The sequence below is a fragment of the Syzygium oleosum genome, unplaced genomic scaffold (genome assembly GCF_021117445.2).
Source record: "Syzygium oleosum isolate NSW1041296 unplaced genomic scaffold, Sole_v2.1 Sole_v2.12, whole genome shotgun sequence".
Classification (NCBI taxonomy): domain Eukaryota; kingdom Viridiplantae; phylum Streptophyta; class Magnoliopsida; order Myrtales; family Myrtaceae; genus Syzygium; species Syzygium oleosum.
In genome coordinates, this window is record NW_026607496.1 from 2648418 (window position 1) to 2668353 (window position 19936).

At 40.0% G+C, this 19936-nt stretch overlaps 3 protein-coding genes across 6 annotated transcripts; 1 reads left to right on the forward strand and 2 right to left on the reverse strand.

The window, feature by feature from the left end:
• Positions 1 to 1003: 1003 nt before the first annotated feature.
• LOC115677173 (mannan endo-1,4-beta-mannosidase 6) lies at positions 1004 to 4061 on the reverse strand. Of its 3 annotated transcripts, none has more exons than XM_030600269.2 (7): positions 3902 to 3988; positions 3274 to 3519; positions 2763 to 3039; positions 2413 to 2607; positions 2202 to 2324; positions 1851 to 2062; positions 1004 to 1535 (listed from the first exon to the last, which is right to left on the reverse strand). In XM_030600269.2, exons 2-7 carry the CDS (start codon positions 3429 to 3431, stop codon positions 1103 to 1105), a joined length of 1398 nt encoding a protein of 465 aa, XP_030456129.1. In that variant the 5' UTR covers positions 3432 to 3519; positions 3902 to 3988; the 3' UTR covers positions 1004 to 1102. The 3 variants fall into 3 exon arrangements, with proteins under 3 accessions (XP_030456129.1, XP_056172544.1, XP_056172545.1); XM_056316569.1 differs by lacking the exon at positions 3902 to 3988 and adding an exon at positions 3703 to 3878; XM_056316570.1 differs by lacking the exon at positions 3274 to 3519 and having other exon boundaries at positions 3902 to 4061.
• A 1206-nt stretch (positions 4062 to 5267) lies between these two features.
• LOC115677172 (serine/threonine-protein kinase AtPK2/AtPK19-like) lies at positions 5268 to 10095 on the reverse strand. Of its 2 annotated transcripts, none has more exons than XM_030600268.2 (7): positions 9940 to 10095; positions 8025 to 8983; positions 7813 to 7895; positions 7620 to 7740; positions 7322 to 7495; positions 6669 to 6776; positions 5268 to 5838 (listed from the first exon to the last, which is right to left on the reverse strand). In XM_030600268.2, the coding sequence occupies exons 2-7, from the start codon at positions 8688 to 8690 to the stop codon at positions 5545 to 5547; spliced, it is 1446 nt and encodes a 481-aa protein (XP_030456128.1). In that variant the 5' UTR covers positions 8691 to 8983; positions 9940 to 10095; the 3' UTR covers positions 5268 to 5544. The 2 variants fall into 2 exon arrangements, with proteins under 2 accessions (XP_030456128.1, XP_030456126.1); XM_030600266.2 differs by lacking the exon at positions 9940 to 10095 and adding an exon at positions 9279 to 9740.
• Positions 10096 to 17630: 7535 nt separating this feature from the next.
• On the forward strand, positions 17631 to 19835 carry LOC115676997 (probable phosphopantothenoylcysteine decarboxylase). The gene is made up of 2 exons (XM_030600048.2): positions 17631 to 18046; positions 19254 to 19835. Exons 1-2 carry the CDS (start codon positions 17696 to 17698, stop codon positions 19545 to 19547), a joined length of 645 nt encoding a protein of 214 aa, XP_030455908.2. The 5' UTR covers positions 17631 to 17695; the 3' UTR covers positions 19548 to 19835.
• The last annotated feature ends 101 nt before the right edge of the window (positions 19836 to 19936 follow it).

The following is a 19936-nucleotide window of genomic DNA, read 5'->3' on the forward strand; positions in this document are numbered from 1 at the left end:
ACTTAAATCTGTAATTGAATGATTTATTTGGGATGCTTGCCTCGCAGCAGCCGATACTGCGGAGCATGAGCCTGTAATTCACGTCGAATAAGTTTTTGCAGAGGAACATGCATCCGAAAGCTTTATCCCCATCTCGATCAATGGAGAAGGCAGAAGATATCATAAGGATGGCAGTGAACTTGTTCTTGGTGTTGGATATGGGAATATAGTAAAGCTTGAGCCAGGGGTAAAAACTTAAAAGAACCGTTCTAACCGGAAGAGGTGTGGCAGTCCCGAACTCCGTCCATCACCATGCGTATCTCATGATCCTCGAGAGAAATGTCGTCTATTCAGATGTCGCTGCTTCTTCTATTCAAATAGGGTATTGGAGGATTGGTAGTCTTATCACAGAAGATGTGAAATGACCCGGAAGGGACGGCCAAATAACAGCTGCCACCATCACTAGTACCGAATGGAACATGGAATAGCGACGTTTCCGCAACTACTTTGGCATTCGGGATTCATTCATGGCGCTACTTCTGCGATCAATTTTGGTGCGGGGCCAATATGACTCCCAGCATTACCATTGCTGCTGTCCATTGCTGCTGCTGCTACTCTTGGGAGGGATTTATGGCGGACCTAATGAAGGTCTTCCCCTCTTGAACCGAACCATATTGGCTAAGTTGCTGAAACTCAATTTATAGATATTCGGCTTTCTGAGGTACATACCCAGGTTTCAACCCAGCCGCACATATAAATGTCGATCCAGAAGAAGTCCAAGTTGGTGTTTTGATCATCTGCACAAGCTGATTTGACAACAGAACCAGTGGAGTTTTAGCAAATGCTAGGTCAATGCAGGTCGTTTTTCCCGATTGTTTCCAATAAAAGTGGGTCTTCTCTTTTTTACCACAACCATGACCGTGCCACTCGTGCAGCATATATACTAAATCATATCGTTGGAGAACATATAAGAATCTGCAATCATGCAAAATATGGCCAATTCAAAGTATCTGATCAAGTTGCCGATGGTTTAATCATCTATCAAGAGCTTTGTTATAATTTCACAGAAACTCTTAAGTCACATCATATAAGCATTTACTTTTACATTCCAATCTTTATCGGTCTACAGATCATCATGGTACATGAACGTATCCGAAACAAGCTTCTTCTTACAACCCCAGCGGCACTTCCAAGAACACGCGGAGTTGAAGATTGCGAGTCTTGTGGAATGCAGGGAAATGATGTTTGACGTGGAAGGAGACTTCGAAAGAACAACAGCGTACCCGTCGTCCATATAGTCTGTCCCTTCAGGGAACAGCTGCCACAAAAGGCTTCCAGCCCCGCCTCCACCTTTCTTGGTCGAGTCCAAGAGGGTCTTGTACACCGTGCTGAAAAGCGTGTCCCGGAATGACGAATTGTAACCAGGGTCATTAGCATTGACGCCAAATTCAGAAAACAAAACAGGCATGCCAAGATACTCCTCAGCATCCTCAATGTGAGCTTCCATCCATGATTTTGTGAACTGGAGATGCACATCCGAGATTGATTGCGATATCCTTCATCAATGAATTAGCAGTTCAATTAGTGGGAGACACCCACTTTAATTTTTCTAAAGCTATTTTATAAACATAACGAGCACGCATGTGCAATCCTGCATATGCAGAAAGAATGCGCCGCACAATTTTTTCTAGTTTGTCAAATAATTAAGAAAAACACGGTCTATATCTTCTTAATGCCCGATTGAGTTACTAAAAATACATCAGTAGTAGGGTTGTAAGTTTTAATATCAAGCAAAAGAGACAAAAAATCCAAATTGATTTGTTCCCATGACAGAGCAGAACGTTTTTCCACAACCAGGGCCTAGTGCTTACCAAGAGTCTGGATAGATATGAACAGAGGCAAAATCAATCCCGAGAACCTGATGGTTCCTAATGAAGTCAGTACCAACTTGCTGTGCATACGTGTTTGGATTATGCTGAACTTTGTTAGGAGTGGAGAGACCGTAAAATCCTTCTAATCCAATCTCTACCAAATGCTTTGGGTCGATACTCTTCACATACACTGCCATTTCTTCTATCCATGCCTGGAAAGTCCACACATGTTAGTTCGTATGCAGCAAAGAAAGGTTTTACTTTTTGTAAAGAACTCGAACATTACAGAAAATGCCATTACAATCTATGATTCATTTTGCCTTGGGTGAATAATTTTCAATGAAAATGGACCTGCAAGGTATCACCAGATGGATCCGAGGTGCATCGTGGCTCATTCATCAATTCCCATGCAAAGATTGTAGGGTCCTCCTTGTAAGTAATATTTGTGAACGTATTGACTCTATTAAGCACGGTCTGCATAAACCACCTACCAGTAAGCACAAACATATCTGGACCAACAAATGACTCCTATCTCAGACATTAAAATCAGCGACTGGCTTGCCTTAACATGAGCCTTGAAATAGCTCTTAAGAGTTGGATGAGAGAAGAAGTCGTCATCCGATGTCAAGTTCAGGCCAGCTGCTTTGCCCCATTTGACATATTGTGCTTTGCCACCATAAGCTTCCCAATTATTAGTAAACGACAAAATGAGCCGGATTTTGTACTTCTTCGCTTCACTCACCACAAAATCTAATGCCTGAAATTCAGAAAAGAGTGGGAAAAAATTTGCAAATCTACTAATTTCCATGTTCACCCGTGCTGTCCATGTATCTCTTGGAGAACTGCGTGATTAGCAGGCAGACCGAAGGATCGCACTTTTACCAAGGTGAAAGTCAGTAAGTCAGATGGTACCTTAAAAACAACTTCATCATAAACTGATGGAGATTTCTGAAGAGCTCGCCATTGGCCATCATTGAAAGCCCAAGTTCTACAGACCGTTAATCCCACAGCAGATGCTTGTTGGAAAAGCTCGCTGACCTTCCCTCTTGTGGACTCATCCGCAGCAAACACCATCAACCAGTAGGTGTTGAACCCATTGACATAGAAAGGTTGGTCATTAACCACAAACTGGTTCCCATTCTTCTGGACCATTTTCCATGCATCGTCTTCCATGTTATCTAAATAAGCACTGAACATTGTGGAAATACAATCAATCCAAGAAGTTACATACCCAAAAGAGGGCTGCGCGAGTCATCTAAAATTCCTTAAGTTATCATCAATGACGGGAAGATATTACGAGTAACACATGACATGTGCAACGGTGTGGAAGTGCCCTTTTAATATCAAGCAATAGCGCAATAAAGCAACACAATCGAACTCACTATCGTCCACCATTGCATTGAACATGAACAAAGAACAATACCCCTCACTCCCGCTAAAGGAGGGACATTGATTTTCTGCTTCGTCCGCCATCATCTCCAATGGCTCCAATGCCTCGCCACCACAAACAGCCGGTCTGTCATTCCCAAACACCACGAAGACAACCACACAAGAAAAGAGGAGCTTTAGCCCGACATCCATGGCGTCAACCCACAACACCACGCACACCCCCTTTTCCTCTTGAACCACCACCTCTTTATAAGCATCATCAATGGGCAAAGTTTCCTCCCTGTCGGGGAAAGAAAACAAACTGTGAAGTTCAAGAAGAGTGAAGTGGAGGAGATAAGCCCCTCCTCTAGCTTTTAAGCCAAGAAAAGGTTTTGCCCCCACTGGCACTCCGTTTCAGGTGAGTGGGTGTACGGGTTTGGGATCATATCACTCCCAAGACAAGTTTTTTCCTTAAGGGTCCTACCTAAACTGCAGTATTCACAAATCAAAACCCAATCTGGCGCAGGGAAACCACTGGGTTCTTTTCAGAAGTTTCAAGAAGAATCAAAGACAACCCGGGTCGCCATCAGCAAGGCTTGTCGTTAGAATTGAACAGAAGAGAGAGCATGGATCGACTGATCCTTCTCGAGCGCTCGCGCAAATGGGGTTCGAAGCAAACGTACCGGCGAGCAGATCGAGTGTCGACGGCGACGCGGTCGGGTCGTGGAGGAGCTTTGCGTTCTTGGTTGTTCTTGGGTGTCAATGCGCCACGCGTAACCAGAGAGAGAGAGAGAGAGATTGCATGCAGAAGTAGGTGAAGAGCAATGGCGACGCAATACGAAAAAAAAACTTTATTTTTTTTAAACTTAGCATATTTAAAGGTATAATTACCAAATGTTTATTTGATAATTATTAGAGTAAAACATCAACGGACAAAAAGGCCGCACAAGTGAGGTTTGGAAATTAACTTTATGGAATACATATAATTATCAAACAAAAAAACGTGCTTTACTTTTGCTTGCTAAATTACATAGAGACCACCCATTTGGAAATATATTAGAGAAAATGACGAAAAAACAATATATATATATATATATATATATATATATATATACACGCGCACGAATGGTGTCGAAAATAAGCATGATATATGTTACTATTTTCCGGATGGATAGTAAATTATTTTTAGAGAAAGAGGGTGAAAGGATGCACAGTTTATTTTCATCATATGTTTAACTTTTTTCCTCGGGAGAAACCAAAGATATCAATGATCGTGTCCGTAATTGGCTTAAGACAAGGATGCCTCCTTCCTCTTTTGTCTTGTTCTTGCTCCATCGCCGAGCTAAAAACGAGGGAATAATCCTTTTGAAAAGGCAGTGATCGGCCCTTCATTTCCTAGAAACAAAAAAAAAGCATGTGAAATGAGTCCAAATCAACTAATTGCAAGACCGTCTCTCCACCGTGTCTCAAAAGTCAGTCGTATGGTTTCGTTTACATGATAACAATTAATCGAGCGCAATGGCGTAATAGAATTCATATAACTTACTCTATGACTCAATGGGATCGACTTTGGTTCTCGCGGAGGAATTCCAAGCCTTAGTTTTTAGAAACTTCTTATCGCTTTTCCTCGTCTGCCAAAATTATGATTGACAAGATCCGATCTACAACTAATTATAACCCCATCAAAACGTCTTCGACCTATTTACTGAACCCAATTTTATGTGAAGACAAGACAAGATGTTGTTATAGACTTAAGTTTTGTTGGGTTACCCAAGGAAAAGATATTTTAGGTATTGGCTGCACCATGTATCAATGACACAAAACATACATCATAAAGAATAGTTTTTTGAATTGAAACACAAAATTGATTGGAATACATGTCACGTGACGATATGATAAATAGGTCACGTTACGTCAGCCATCAGCCAGTGTCAAATAATCAATATAAAATACTTCGTCTGTCATGTCGGAGTAAAAGATAGCAATGGCAGTGAGTTCATCCCATGACAGAGTAAAAGATAGCAATGGCAGTGAGTTCATCCCAAAACATAGTTCTCAACCGGCCACTCCAAAGGAATATCATATAAATTTCAAGTACGCATGACACCCACGAAAAGGACAACAATATTTAGAAGCAAACTCAATATGTTCAAAAGTTATAACAGGCCCCAAGGCAGGCACTCATGCCTTAAGGTTGATTAACAACTGATCATCATCATGTCTTCATCAACTTGCCAACAGGAAAGAAGGTAGTGAACAACAGTCTAAACACCAGCAGCATTCTTCAATAGACAAGCTTAGGCTAAACAAGATTCACATATGAAAACTATTTATTTTGTTGAAGGAAAGAAGCCGGTGGCCTCACATAAGTAAAGCCTGTGAAGGGGTTTCCTGCGGCAGTGGGACTGGCAGCGGGGGAATCCGCGATGGGCATGTCGGTCCATTTCTTTTCAAAATTGGCGATGCATTGCTTTCCGGCGACTTCTGGAAGAAAACTGGGCGTGATCTCCCGCGCCTCTAGTTTCTTCCAGTTGATTGTCTTGAACCATTTGTGTTTCTTGATGTCCGCGCTCCCATTAGGTCCACTGCCTAGGCGCTTGCTGGGGTCTTTCTGTAGCAGCTGCAGCATGCATGATCATCTTTAGTTCTCTAATGGACTGAGCGATTAAATATGTCAGAGAAAAGGGATAGGTCTCATGATTGGGATAGCTCATGTCATACTTTTTTCATGCAAAACAGAGGGTAGTTGCGGGGGCAAATGAGTCAACAGAGATTGTTCGATTACTATGTGCAATATATATGAGATAATTCAGAGAAAGAAAAACACAAATATGAGATAATGATAAGCTGCCTGAGTAAAATCGTATGCAGACGTTCTTGATGCGATAACAATTACATATATCCATGATCTCAGGATATGTTGTCAAACCTAATGTCAATGCATTTGAACATATACTGCAATCATCAGAGATGGAGGCCATTTGCTGGCTGTGTACCAACTTAGGCATAGCCAGAAATGAAGGCATTAGTGAAAGGTGGATTCGATAAATCCAGTTAGTTAATGGTAATTTATATTTCTCCAAACACATCCCTAATAAAGCTGCAACTGAACTTGCCTGCCTATCCATTCACTTATCAATGTATGATAGCTGATAGCCAAAACAGGCAGTTGCAAGCCCACCTAAAATTCTGTCGTAACATTTGTGTGATTGAGAAACGTTGCATGCACTTTTAACCATACATAAGAAGGGGTAATCTTGCTATGTAGATGGAGCACAAACATCGGCACAAATTTAAACAGAAGATAATTAATACCTAAAAAGACTAAAATAGAGCATGATTGTCCACCAAGTCGACATAATACTGTTGAATGCAGAATAGAAGGTATAGTAATATACACATGCAATGCTGATAAGCAAGCATACAAAACAGGAATTCCTGCAGACTTACTCCTTTCAACAGCGAATGAGCTTCACTGGAAAGAAAATTTTCTAGCTTGATTTTGTCCTTGACTATCTTCTGTTGAACCTTTTGGCGGTTTCCACCAATAAAAGGAGGCTGCATAAATGAATTGAAACGGACAAGATATTAGCTTATTCGGTTTCTTAAAGGTGTATTATGCATAGAACTATATATTCAAATATTCCATCAAATAAAGAGACTGCTCACCTCATAAATAATACTAGAACAAGTACATAAATCATCCGTTGTAAGTAACTAAATTAATACAACTATGAAACTTAGGTTGCTGTGACTAAGTTAGTAAAATAACAGATCTCGTCATAAACACATTTAGCTACTTTCAAGAAGAAATGAAAACTAGATGAAGCTGTAGGATAATTAACCGTCATCAGTCCTAACATGTAAACAAACTTTAACTTAATTAAATAGCCTGGCATATCTAGCGATGCTTTGGTCTTCACAGAAGATCAACCATATTGTATTCATTGTGTAGCCAAAATAACAGCTCACCTGTTACGATGGTAAACCATCAAAGCAAATATATAAAGATCAGCATGGGTGAGATCCAGCAATGGCGTCTCCGTCGAAATTGAAAAATTATGCACAGAAGAACAACTAAAACAAATAACAGGAATGCCAACCTTTCCAGTAAGCATCTCAAATAACAGTACACCCACACTCCACCAGTCTGCAGTTTTATCATGCCCCTTTCCAAGGACAATTTCTGGCGCCATATATTCTACTGTTCCACACAAGGAATTAGATCTTGCATTCTCCTCAAATTGCTTTGCTAGGCCAAAATCAGTCAAAAGGACCTAATCACAAAAGATCATATATCACGTCTCATGAAATTCTAAACAAGGATTGGCAGGATGTGCCAGACTATGATCAGAAACAGAAAACAATCTGAAAAGTCCCAGAGAGAGAGAGAGAGAGTACATGGCCTTCAGCATCCAGTAGGATATTTTCTGGTTTTAGATCCCTATGCATTATGCCATTTGCATGAAGATGAGCCACTGCAGAAACAATTTCAGCAGCATAGATACGTGCCAAATCCTCTCTGAAACAATTTCAAATATAAGTCAACCCCATTACACACTTTATAAATCACACAAAACTTTGGAAGGCAAACCTGAAAAGGCCATGATGATAAAGCTGGAAAAATAGATGGCCCCCATTTATAAAGTCCAGCACGAGATAAAGCCGGTATTTGGTCTGCAATTGCACGCGAAAAGCAATTTCGCTTATAAGACTGAGAAGGGTAGTACGGACATGGCAAAAACATTTAAAGCATTAGTGAAACTACGACCTATTTTTATTATGAAGGTAAGACAGTGGAAGTACCTGGAAAGAATATCTAAGCTGGACAATGAATGGGTGATCAATTTTGGTTAGAATGTCTCTCTCTGCTTTCATGTACTCAGCATGATTCTTCTCCATAATTTTGTCCTTTCTCATTACCTTCATTGCATATATATCAGAAGTGCCCTTTTTCCTCACTTGCAAGACTTTTGCAAATGCACCTCGGCCTACAACCTTTAAAGGCTCAAAATCTTCAAGACAAACACTCTCAACTTTCAAGGGATCTCCTTCAACGGTGTCAAGTTTCTTATTCCCTCCAGCATCAGTCACGGACTCTTGCATTTCCTTGATGGTCTCTCGGTCAAAACACTCCACAAAATCCATTGACTCATCACTTTCACTTAGAGTGAGCATACTCAACCTCAGTGTTTGATTGACATAAGAGGAGGGGCCGACCAGAGAATGCGACCTGCTATATATGACGACTGGATCTTCATAGACGAGTTCATTCACATCTATACCAGATACAGAGTTTCCATCAACACTCACCACCAAGGGGGGTTGGACTGGTACAGGACCAAACACATCAGAGAAATCAAGTTCAATGTTATCCGTGACAACAGCATCCTGAGAATTCATAGGAAAAAGTAGCTTGCTTGAGAATGGCATGCATCTCTGGCTGTTGGTTGATGACTGAGAATAAACCATACTGTCACGTGTATCCAGTCTCAGCGAGGAAGGCCAAACCAATAATCAGCCAGAGATGTTTCCAAAGCTGCTACACGTCGGTCTTTCCAATTATCTTAAGGTCACAAACTGCAGGAGGACTCCTGTCAATGGCCTTAATCAACAGGAAATTCACGTATGCAAAAGCAGTTCCGAGAAATTTGGGCAGCAAGCTGAGCAAAATCCAGAGGTAGAGGCTGTTCTTGTTTCCCGATTCACAGGAAACCACAGATCCTACAGTAATTCTTGAACTCATGAAGATCCGGAAAGCTAATCTGCAGTTCAACGAAAGATAACAGGGACATTAGTGGAGCTAAACCAAATAACCAAATTTCCTTACCAAAAAAAAAACCATATAACCAAATTCATCAATTACAATAAGTCTCCACAAGAGACCATCCAATAAAACGCATGAAAGAATCGGGCCTTGGGGTTCTTCCCCCTCTTTAATCGCCAATGAAGATAATCAAATACAATAACAATCTGGTGTTTTTATTTTGCTGTATTATTTGGTACAATTTTTCAGCAGGAGAAAAAATTTAAAAGGCTCTTGGTCATAAGCATACTTACAATCTCAATTTTTGGAGCACCAAAAGCAGCGTATTGGAATTTGCGAACTTCACTCGTTCGGTTGCTCGAGCAGTGCCCGGGACTTGTTGACAAAATCTAAAATTAATCGCACGACTGCATTAGAATTTGCATTCGTGATGCGCAACCACCGCCCTTTATCAGACAAAGATGAAAAAAAAATCGAGACTTCGGACACCCAATCGCAGCAAAATGAACGACAGTGAAAACGTCTTAAAAAATTCCCAAAGAAGAAAAAGCGGTCAACTTTGACCGTTCTACAGCCTCCCTCCTTTAGACAACGAGCTAAACCATAAATCTAAAACTAACCCAGAAAAAAGGAAAGACCAAACTCTACAAGACAGAGCCCGAAACACAGATCCGGACAACCAAAACCTCCTCAAACAACCTCAATCAAGCAACAAAATCCTCGTAAACCAGGGAAAAAAAAAACGACAGATCGAACAACGAAAAGTTCCCCGCAAATTCAACCTCCAGCCCAGAAACCAGAAACAAGCACATCGTCGAACACAATCACCCAAGACTCGAAATTTCCCTCTTTTTCCAGGGAATCCTCGCCAGACGACACGAATCGAGGCGGAATCGAACCCAGAGAAACCGACCCAGATGAAGAATTCGGATGCAGAGGCGCGGGAGATCGTACCTGAGAAGAATGGAGAGACAGGGCGCGCTAGAGAGAGAGCTGGAGAGAAGCGTGCTGTGAAGAACGTGTTCGGAAAGCGAGTCTCCTAAGGCACGGAAGCTTATCGCGTCGCCACATAAATACGAGACAATGCCCCGGTGCCTTCCGCTTCCGCCTTGCGCCCCACACGTGTCGCGACGCGAGTGGTCAGCCCTCGCCTTAGGGGAATGGGCGTGCTCCGAAAGGGAATAAGAATATTGTATCTCGAAGTGAATTTTGGAATATGCCCCCCCTGGTGATAAGATCGTTCTTGGAATCTAATGAGACATGGCATTTTCGATCCAAAAATTAAATTTTTTGCTCGACAGCTAAGTGAGTACAAATTTGTTATTTTCGATGCGGGTTGAAAATTTTTCTAATTAAGTGTGATCGTGTGCGACAAAGATATTCATTAATAACGATGCGACGGATCATTATTGAATGTTTAATTTCGTTCATTTGATTAAACGTTTCTTCGGAATTGGGAAAACACCAACAATTATCTCAAATTATGCCTATTGTGACGCCAAGACCTTAACCCTTTTTTTTTTTCGCGATAACCTCTAGGCATTTATCGACCTGACAAAAATATCCTCTGTTCGTCGCAAAAAATTCTTAATACCCCAATTTTTTTTTCTCGTCACCAATACCCTGAACTTGTATCGATGCAACAAAAGTCTAGGGGTGTCAGTGCCATGTAGACACAGTTCAAGCGTCTTGGTGACACCGAAAAAGACGCCTAGATATTATTGTCATGATGCTTTCTGGTGATTTAAAAGAAAGTTTCGAGCGTAGGTGTCATGGTAAGCAAGCATTGTTTAATGTTTTTTTTATTTCGCAAATGAATTTTTGAAGTTTCTTAGGGCCGTTTGACAAGTTGTCAAATAGTGAAAATTTCTGTTCTTTTGTTCCCAGAATCAGTTTGGGAGCAGAAATCCGTTTTTAAAATTTTTGTGCTCGGGTATAAATTTGTAAAAAATTATTCCCAGAATCAGTTTTGGAATAGAATCAAGACGGAAAAAAAATAGCTTCTTGATTCTTGGAACAATTTTTCCATTTCTGATTCTTCTTAATTTTCTTATTTCTCTTGATTTGTTGTTCTTCGCTTGCCGCCGGCCACTGGTGACTAGCCACAGGCCAAGGCCGACGAGGGCGTCGCGGTCCTCACCGCCTGGGCGAGGGCGGCTCGCGGCAGTGACGGCGAGGCCGACCTCGCCGTCGTGACCCAGGCCCTTGTCGTCGCGACCCATCTCCTTTGCCTGGATCGCGACCGCGAGGTCGACCTCGCCAGATCTGGGCGAGGTCGAGCCTCGCCCAACCAAGGCGAGGCCGACCTCGCCGTCGCGATCGGCAAGGGCCACGATGCCCTTGCCGGCCCTGGCCTGTGGTCGGCGACGGCAACCGGCCATGGCCAAGGAAGGGAAGGGAAATAAAGAAAAAAAAAAGAAAGAAATATTAAAAAAATTCAAAATATTATTTAATAAAAAGAAATTTTGTATATAGTCATCAAACGCATTTCTGTTCTTTTTCTATTCTAAGAATGAAAATTTTGGGCAGTTATCAAACATCTTCAAATACTTAAAAATTATTTTCGGGTATAGAATTATTGTCATGTTCACCCTTACTATACTTGCATTGCAGATAATGACAACAACGACACTTGATCCGTCACGCAATCCCCAATCGTTCACGCAACTCGAAAAAAATACTCTTTTTTAAATTTTGATGTATATCTTATTCATCGTGGACGGCGTTCTCAGTTGGCGACCGGGTGGGAGTCCACCTCGAGCAAGCGCGCGCACGCCACGCTCTCTAGTCCACTTTTGAACGAGAGAACGAGCACCGTTGGAGCCGCCGATTGAACAGCGGTGGGCCAAAAGAGAAGTCAATCTCGAGAGATTTGATTCTTTTTGAATATTTTATCGTGGTTGGTTTGGCCGAAAGGGGATCTTGTTTTCTTGGACGGCAGCTTAGCCTCTTAGCATTTAGATTCGATACTCATCCAATCATGATGGATCGATAATTGTTTGTTTTATACTCCAAAAGTTCGCTCTGTGCAGATTGATTTTGACTGTTAAGGGAGAAAAACGGATTTGAAAGTTGTAGTGGGACAAAATCGATCCTAGAACAGGTCATCTACAAAAGTGATGAAGTATGTTTTTCCAACTTTACTTTTTACAAACTTTAAATCGCATAGATCACCCTAAATTAGTTGTAGAGGATTACTCGTTCTCTCAACAGATTTGAAATATTTCTTAGCAAACTTAGCCTTAACAAAAGTCTCACGTTTGTAATGGGCATCTCACTTAGACCTTGGAATTAGCCCCAAGTTTGATGTCTTCTTTATTGTACCATAATTTACATATCCTAATCCGCTTAGTTGCAATTCTTATCCCAGTGGCCAGGTTTATTGCAAACAAAACATGTCCAAGAAATTTCTAGGATTGTTCCTTTTGCTTCGAAGCCTCCAATGCCCTGAGCCTTGTGACATCTCGCTCTTTAGAACTAATTAGCAGGCACATCTCTGATAAGTACTTGACTCGAGTAGGCATGATTGGTAGGAGAAATGCTACCACTACTTAAAGCTCACGCTGATGAATTTCTCCAGTTTCTTAGGTTGCGCATGGCAACTTGCCAAATAGTGTTTGATTATATTCTTTTGTTTTCGGAATCAGTTTGGGAATAGAAATCCGTTTGTTTAATTTTTTTGATTCTGGGCACAAATTCTTGCAAATTTGTGCCCAGAATCAGTTTTGGAGCAGAATCAAGAATAAAAAAAAAGTAGCTTCTTGATTCTGGGAACAAAAATGAGAATCAGTTTTTTTTTCTTCTTCTTTTTCTTGGTTTTTAATATAGCTTCTAATGTCCGGCGCGAAGGCCACCCTTGCCGTATCTGGCGAGATTAAAATATTTTAATAAAAATATATTATTAATAAAAAAAATTTACCGGCCATGGCTAGCGACCAGGCCATGGCGAAAAAAATAAAAAAAAATATTATTAATAAAAAAAATTTACCGGCCATGGCCAGAGACCAGGCCATGGCGAAAAAAAATAAAAAAAATATTATTAATAAAAAAAAATTTATCGGCCATGGAGAAAAAAATAAAAAAATTTATTTTCAATAAAAATATTTTCTATTAATAATATTTTAATAAAAAATTATTAATAAAAAATTATTTTACCGGCCATGGCCAGCGACCAGGCCATGGCGAAAAAAAATATTATTAATAAAAAAAATTTTATCGGCCATGGAGAAAAAAATAAAAAAATATTTTCAATAAAAATATTTTTTATTAATAATATTTTAATAAAAATTATTAATAAAAAATTATTTTACCGGCCATGGCCAGCGACCAGGCCATGGTAAAAAAAATAAAAAAATAATTTCGATAAAAATATTTTTTATTAAAATATTATTAATAAAAAAATATTATAAAAAAAATATTTTACTGGCCATGGCCAGCGACCAGGCCATGGCAAAAAAAAATAAATAAATATTTTTAATAAAAATATTTTTTAGTAAAATATTTTTAAAAAAATTATTAATAAAAAAATTATTTATAAGAAAATTTTTTACCGGCCATGGCCAAGAAGGAGGAGAAGAAAAAAAGAAAAGAAAGAAATATTAAAATATTTAAAATGTTATTAAAATATTATTAATAAAATGAAATTTTATGCCGTTACCAAACGCATTTCTGTTCTCGGGCACAGAATTTTGGGCCGTTACCAAACGCCTTCAAATGCTCAGAATCAGTTCCCGGGCACAGAATCAAAAAGAATCATTTCTGACCAGAATCTATTTCCGGACACAGAATGGTTACCATGCACAGCCTTATTCAGTGTTACTAGAGGTGGAACCATTGAAGAAGGCAAGGCCTGTTGATTTATACCTATACTACCATAGATGGTCTCAGCCCCAAGGCCCGCATCATTAACTGCCACAACACCAGGCCCTGAGGTATGAACCTCTCCACCAGCAACGATCAAAAACCGCCAATACAATTTCATTATATAAGCATTTAATATATTTTTTTTATCGTTGTAGTTCTCTACAATGAGTGCCACCTGGACTTCTGATTTGCAAGATATCGATCATTTTTCTTTGATTATTTACATTATTTGTTCTCAATATTGTAATAATACTATTAATTACATATGAAATCTCCCTATCTCATATTATAGTGGCAATTGAAATTTTTTTTACTGTTATAGAAGCCATATATTTAACATTAATAGAGAATATGAACTAACAATTTCGCTTTCTTTTTCAAAAAAGGAAAATTCATATTGAATGTGATACAATTTAACGAATCATATATACTAAAATACATACTTCAAATTTATACAATTGAAATAATTCACGCCCTTGGTAGTTACGTAAAAGTTACCAGTCAATAGTACTGTTACTTCATGTTAAAAATAATTATCAATTATGCATGAATGCAACTTACTATATATAGCGAGATATACCAATATTTACTTTCTTAGAACAAACTTACTAATTGCGTGAATAAGTTTCTATATATCTCATTAAAAGTTTTACTTTGATGCGTTAAAAGTCACTGTATTTTTTTTTCGACCAAAAAACACTTAATTCTTTTAAGAAATTACTAAGAAAGATTGAAAATTGCCTTTACAACGAAAAATTGCTTATAAAATAGCGAAATTGTTAGTTATTAATAAGTCCAGAATTACTTTTTCGATGTAAGAAAGTTCCTATTCACAGTAAAAACATTGTGAGTGTGATTACTTACTCGCTGTTCTAACTGAAAAGTGACTACTTAGGATAGATTGAATGGTAGATATTTTATACTGAAAAAATTCTTAGCTCCGGATCATTAATTTTCAGTAAAACAAGCGAAGCTTAATCACTTGAAAAATTTACTAACCCAAACAAATTGACTTCCTTTTTTTGATATAAAAAAAAACTTACTAAGATGGGTTTGTTTCGCAAAAAATGAATGATTTGGAAAATATTTTCTTGAAAATGATTGCTTGTATTACTTAAAATAATTAGTCAATGAAAGATGTTTTCATTACCTACAATAATTTATGTATAAAAATTTTTGTAGATGATGACAATATTTTTCGTTCATTCATTTTTGTAAGTAATACAAGCGATCACTTTTAGGAAAATACTTTCTAAATTATTCATTTCCACGAAACAAATGGAGCTAAGTTTTTGCAAAAAATATTTTCCGGCATTTGGATTATTTAAGAAAATGAGTCAACGAAAATCTATGCTTAAGTTCACGAAATTAATTTCCTCTTTAAATAACCGGAAATTATTTCAAAATATGACAAGAAATCGGTGCTTGAACAATAAACCATACACTTGGGCACAAGAACCTCAACGCTAATTCTTTGTGTCCCCTTCAAGACCAGGTCCCCAACGCTTAGGATTGGGTCTAGTGAGGTTAGGCTCGCAACCCCAGTGCTTGTGCTCGGGTCCCCAGCACCCACGCTCGGGTCCATCAAGGCCAGGCACGAGGCCTTGGTACCTGTGCCCGATGCCTCGGCACTCGAGCCCAATAGGTCCACAAAGGTCAAGTGTGGGATCTTGATACCTGTGCCCAGATCCTTAGCACTCGGGTCTCAAGCTCACAAAGGCCATGCCCGAATCCCCCGCGCTCGTGCTCAGTCCCCAATGCCCGAGCCAATGTCTATTAAGACCGAGGCATAGGACCTCTCCGCCCCGTACCCAAGTTCATTGAAGTCGAGCTTGGAACCTTGATGCCAGGTCCAAGCCCAGCTTCAATGGACCAAGGCTCGAGTTCGAGCCTCAAAGACCCTGCCACAAGTAGTGGGGTCCCGCACTCAGCCTTGGTGGACCCGATCCCATCCTTGATAGACTCGTGCTTGGGTGTTGGGATTCGAGCATGGGCATCGAGCTCTCAAGCCCGGCCTCTGTGGGCTCGGGATCGATGCCCGTGCTCGTGCCTGTGACCCAAGTGCCCCAATCGAGGTCCTGCGGTTAATTTCGTGTTCATCACAACGCTTTCACTGTGAGGAAAGCTCAATATGATCGTCACGTCACGTCACGTGACGTAAAGGAGGAAAATTTGACTGGTTCCACGACGGTTAAAGTATGACCAAAAAGAAAAAAAGAGTCGGTTACAGGATTCATCGGTTAGGATCACGGTTCCATGAACAGGAAATCGAATTTGAAAACATGGACGCGGACGATTACCATTCGCTTCTCGAAAATAATTTCTTATCGTAAATAAAAAATATATATTTTTATTTTCTTAATAAATTTTTAAGCAGAAAGTAGCGTTTGATAACGATATAAAATTTCTATTGCCGAAATAGAAATTCATTTGATAGCATCGATGTAGAATTCGTACATCCGAGCGGTGGCTGGAGGTGGCGGCAAGGGTGAGCTTAGAAGAATTGTTATTTCTATTCTTGAAATTAAAAAAAAAAACTATATAGATTTTCACCTCTCAAAACTATTTCAAACCTATTTTTGGGTCAAAAATTTGTTTTGAGAATAGAAAAATGAAATTGCGTTGCCAAACAGAATTTTATTCCAAACTTGTACTAAAAAAAAAATAAAAAATAAAAAAATAAAATGATTATCATTCGCGTCAAGTTTTCGAGTTTCTGGTGTGGAGCGTACCCATACGGGACCGGGAACCGTTTACTTGAGTCAATCACACTGAAAAAAAATAAAAATAGAAATAAAATATGCGTTATTTGTTTTTATTATTTATCTTTGCGGCAGGATTGCCAGTATATATACACCAAATCTCTCTCTCTCTCTCTCTGTTTTTCCCGCTCCCATTTCAACTCGCTGATCGCTCTCGCTCCGAAGCTCCCTCGTTCTGGTACGTAACGTCTTCGAACAACCCCTCGCCATCCACGCTTTCTCCCTTCGATTTCCCGCCGTTGCTTCCGTTCGTCTTTCTCGACGCTTCGTCGGCATCGATCGATTGAAATCGGTCGCGGCGATCACGCCTGAGCAGCGCGAAATCGTTCTCTTGCATGCACATTCATCTAGATTCGTCGCCTAGTAGAAATGAGACGACGAACGGATGACAAAGCTGTTCCGGACTCGAAATTCTAGTCATTCGGTTTCGATATTCGGTCAGGATCATGCTCTTGTGCGCGATCGGAAAATGTAGGAAGCGACTGCGTTGTTCTCTGCTTCGGTGATGGCGTGCTTGATTTCATGTGGAGTCGCTGCTGCCGGATCGCCATTGTATCAGAAGCGATTGCGTTTTCAATGGATGCGTCTGAGTCTGTGGTACGTGTGTGCTTATCGAGCGCGCCATTGTGCTCGTGAGTTGCTTGATTGCTTGCTCAGAGAGGAAGTGCTCTCCTTTTCTTATGTTTTCAAGTGGAAGTGTCAATGTCGACAGGGTAAGTCGTTTTCGCAGAGCATGAGAACTGGAGTTTAGAGTTCTTATTAGGAAATTAGAGAGAATCAAAATGGATTGGTAAGGGGGAAAACTTAAAGACGCTTATAAGTCAGATGCATGTGTCGGTTCGATCACTCGTTCCGGTTTTTGACATGGGTACTGATATTGCGCGGTGATTGTAGCTTTCTAGTATGTTTGATTATTGAGTGAATCTTATGGCCGAAGAAACGATCAGATGTTGGATGCCGGATGTTATGCAGCTGACTGTAATGTCGATGTTTTTTTACCTCTGCTTCAAAGTTAATGCTCATTTATGTCTTTTTGAATCAGCTTCGACGAATATTAAGAACCTGTACCCAGATACTTCCGGTCAATGGCTAGTGAATCAAGGAAAAGGAAGAGCCCGGAAAGGGAATCGATGCCGTTTGGTGATGATAGCGGGAAGCCACGGATTTTGCTTGCGGCTTGCGGGTGCGTGGCGGCTGTACAGTTTGGGCATATCTGCAAGTGTTTCTCTGAATGGGCAGAAGTGAAAGCCGTCGCCACTGATGATGCCTTGTCTTTCATAGATAGGGCAACGATTCCTAAAGATGTAGTTCTTTACACAGATGAGGATGACTGGAGAAGTTGGGGAACAACGGCTGATGGTATCCTCCACATTCAACTCCGCCGATGGGCTGAAATTCTGGTTATCGCTCCTGTATCAGCGAATACATTGGCCAAGGTAAACTTTCCATGCAATTTTGAGGTATTAGAGCGTGGAAATGGATGGTTTTATGGAAGCCAGATGATGTTAATTAGAAGTTCATTACATACATTATTAACCTAGAGCTTCACCTTCTTTCTCCTCGTTGCTTTTAGTTTTAGGGAAGATCACAGGAAGTTGGTGACATTTGTGTCCTGTCCAATCCAGGCCTTGAAACAAAAGTCAGGTTTTACTGTAAGCTTCCTATACCTAAAAAGTGGACTAAACTCGGTACCTGTAGTTGGCCTAATCTCCTTCCTTACTTGCTATGTATATTGAGTAAGTGGAGTGCAAGGAGTATTTACATTTGGTACATTGGACTGTGAGATTTATAACGGAGTCATATATTAAGCAGGAGTCTTTCTGGTTGTAAATCATCCTTTTCCTTGCTTTTCCACTAGATTTATCACCAGAATATTGGTGTTGATCTATGCCTGTTAGTGTAACATCTAAACAAATATTTTAAAACTTTCAGATATACTATGTTAATCTTCTAAGAAGGTTCGCTAGTCGTCCCAGTGCACTTCTCAAAAATGACCAGTGCAGCTGGAAAATTCTCTCTGCTCTTTTATCAAAGTTGTGTTGTTGTTTAATCCTTTAGTGAATGATGTAGCTTGGTCATCTTCACCTCCTTACTGTCTAATAATGCAGTAGATGGTAAGATTGCATTCTAAATAGATTAATTAAAGAATGTGGCGAATTCCTTATTAGTGTCTAATAATGCCATGCATGGTAATGTTCACATCATTTGTTTAACCCATTTAGTATACCAGTCTCATCTTTAGCATTACTCAAAAGTATCTCTAGAACCACTGGAGATGTTGCTAAAATTTCTGTTCTGTTCCCTCGGTTGTTCGTCTAGGATGGAGCACTATATTTTTATGAAACTGAAGTAGGACATAATCAACGCGCACATCTAGAAAAGTGCTTAACCATATGAACGGAATGAGTTCATCTTTACCAAAAGATTTGTGCTTATTGAAAGGTTTCTTTTTAAAGCCGAGTTTTATGAATTGGGATGCGCTACACTCTTCCACTGCATAATGTCAACTGGTAAGTCGGTCTGAGCAATACAAGTGTTATTATGACGAATCTAGCAGAATGAACGGCTTTTTTCGCCCTTTCCTTTGGATCTTATGTCTTCTGATTTTTATTTCCTAGACAGTTGACGTCCATCCTCTTGTAGATTGCAGGTGGTTTGTGTGACAATTTGCTGACTTGCATTGTCAGAGCATGGGACTACAGCAAACCAGTTTTCGTCGCTCCTTCAATGAATTTTTTCCTGTGGAAAAGTCCCTTCACCGACAATGTTCTTCTGTCTCTTAAGGAGCTTGGGATTGCTCTCATTACACCAGCCTCTAAGTCGATGGCAGATGATGGAGACCATGGAAATGGCACGCTGGCCGACCCAGTGAATATATACGGAACTGTCAGACTCTCCTACGAGTCTCGTCGTCGGTCTGGTGGCAGTGATGGCTAGCAGGAATGTGTGAATGCAACTGAAGAAACTGGAGACTTGATTAGTTCTGTATGGCTACTATGCTACTCTAGTTACTGTTGCTCATGTTTTTGGGCGATTAGAGTACTGTTCCTGTACATACAATAATACTTCATCTCACATGCTGACACCGGAAATGAACCTCGATAATCCCTTCTTTTGGCTGGGGTTAATTCCAGATTAGTAGTATCAATAACCACAGGATTGCATTCAAAAGACGGTTCATATTTTGCAAGACTGTGCTGCACAATGAACAGTCGGTATTGTAAATGCTGCTGTTTTTTTGCATGCCTTTGGGTTTGGAAGGTAATAAGAGGGACGAACAGGCTGTTTTTGCTTCTTCTTTTTTGTTATAATTCATGGGGTACGGG

Excerpts from the sequence above, each read along its gene's own strand:
- LOC115677172 (XM_030600268.2), bottom strand. The coding sequence starts at position 8,690 with ATGGTTTATTCTCAGTCATCAACCAACAGCCAGAGATGCATGCCATTC. Across the intron at positions 7,496-7,619 it reads TACTGGATGCTGAAGGCCAT|GTCCTTTTGACTGATTTTGG; the intron begins GTACTCTCTCTC and ends TTTTGTGATTAG. Across the intron at positions 6,777-7,321 it reads TTGAGATGCTTACTGGAAAG|CCTCCTTTTATTGGTGGAAA; the intron begins GTTGGCATTCCT and ends TCATTTATGCAG.
- LOC115676997 (XM_030600048.2), top strand. The coding sequence starts at position 17,696 with ATGGCTAGTGAATCAAGGAAAAGGAAGAGCCCGGAAAGGGAATCGATG. Across the intron at positions 18,047-19,253 it reads CAGCGAATACATTGGCCAAG|ATTGCAGGTGGTTTGTGTGA; the intron begins GTAAACTTTCCA and ends ATCCTCTTGTAG.
- LOC115677173 (XM_030600269.2), bottom strand. The coding sequence starts at position 3,431 with ATGGATGTCGGGCTAAAGCTCCTCTTTTCTTGTGTGGTTGTCTTCGTG. Across the intron at positions 3,040-3,273 it reads TCCTTTAGCGGGAGTGAGGG|TGCTTATTTAGATAACATGG; the intron begins GTATTGTTCTTT and ends CACAATGTTCAG. Across the intron at positions 2,325-2,412 it reads ATTTCAAGGCTCATGTTAAG|ACCGTGCTTAATAGAGTCAA; the intron begins GCAAGCCAGTCG and ends TGGTTTATGCAG.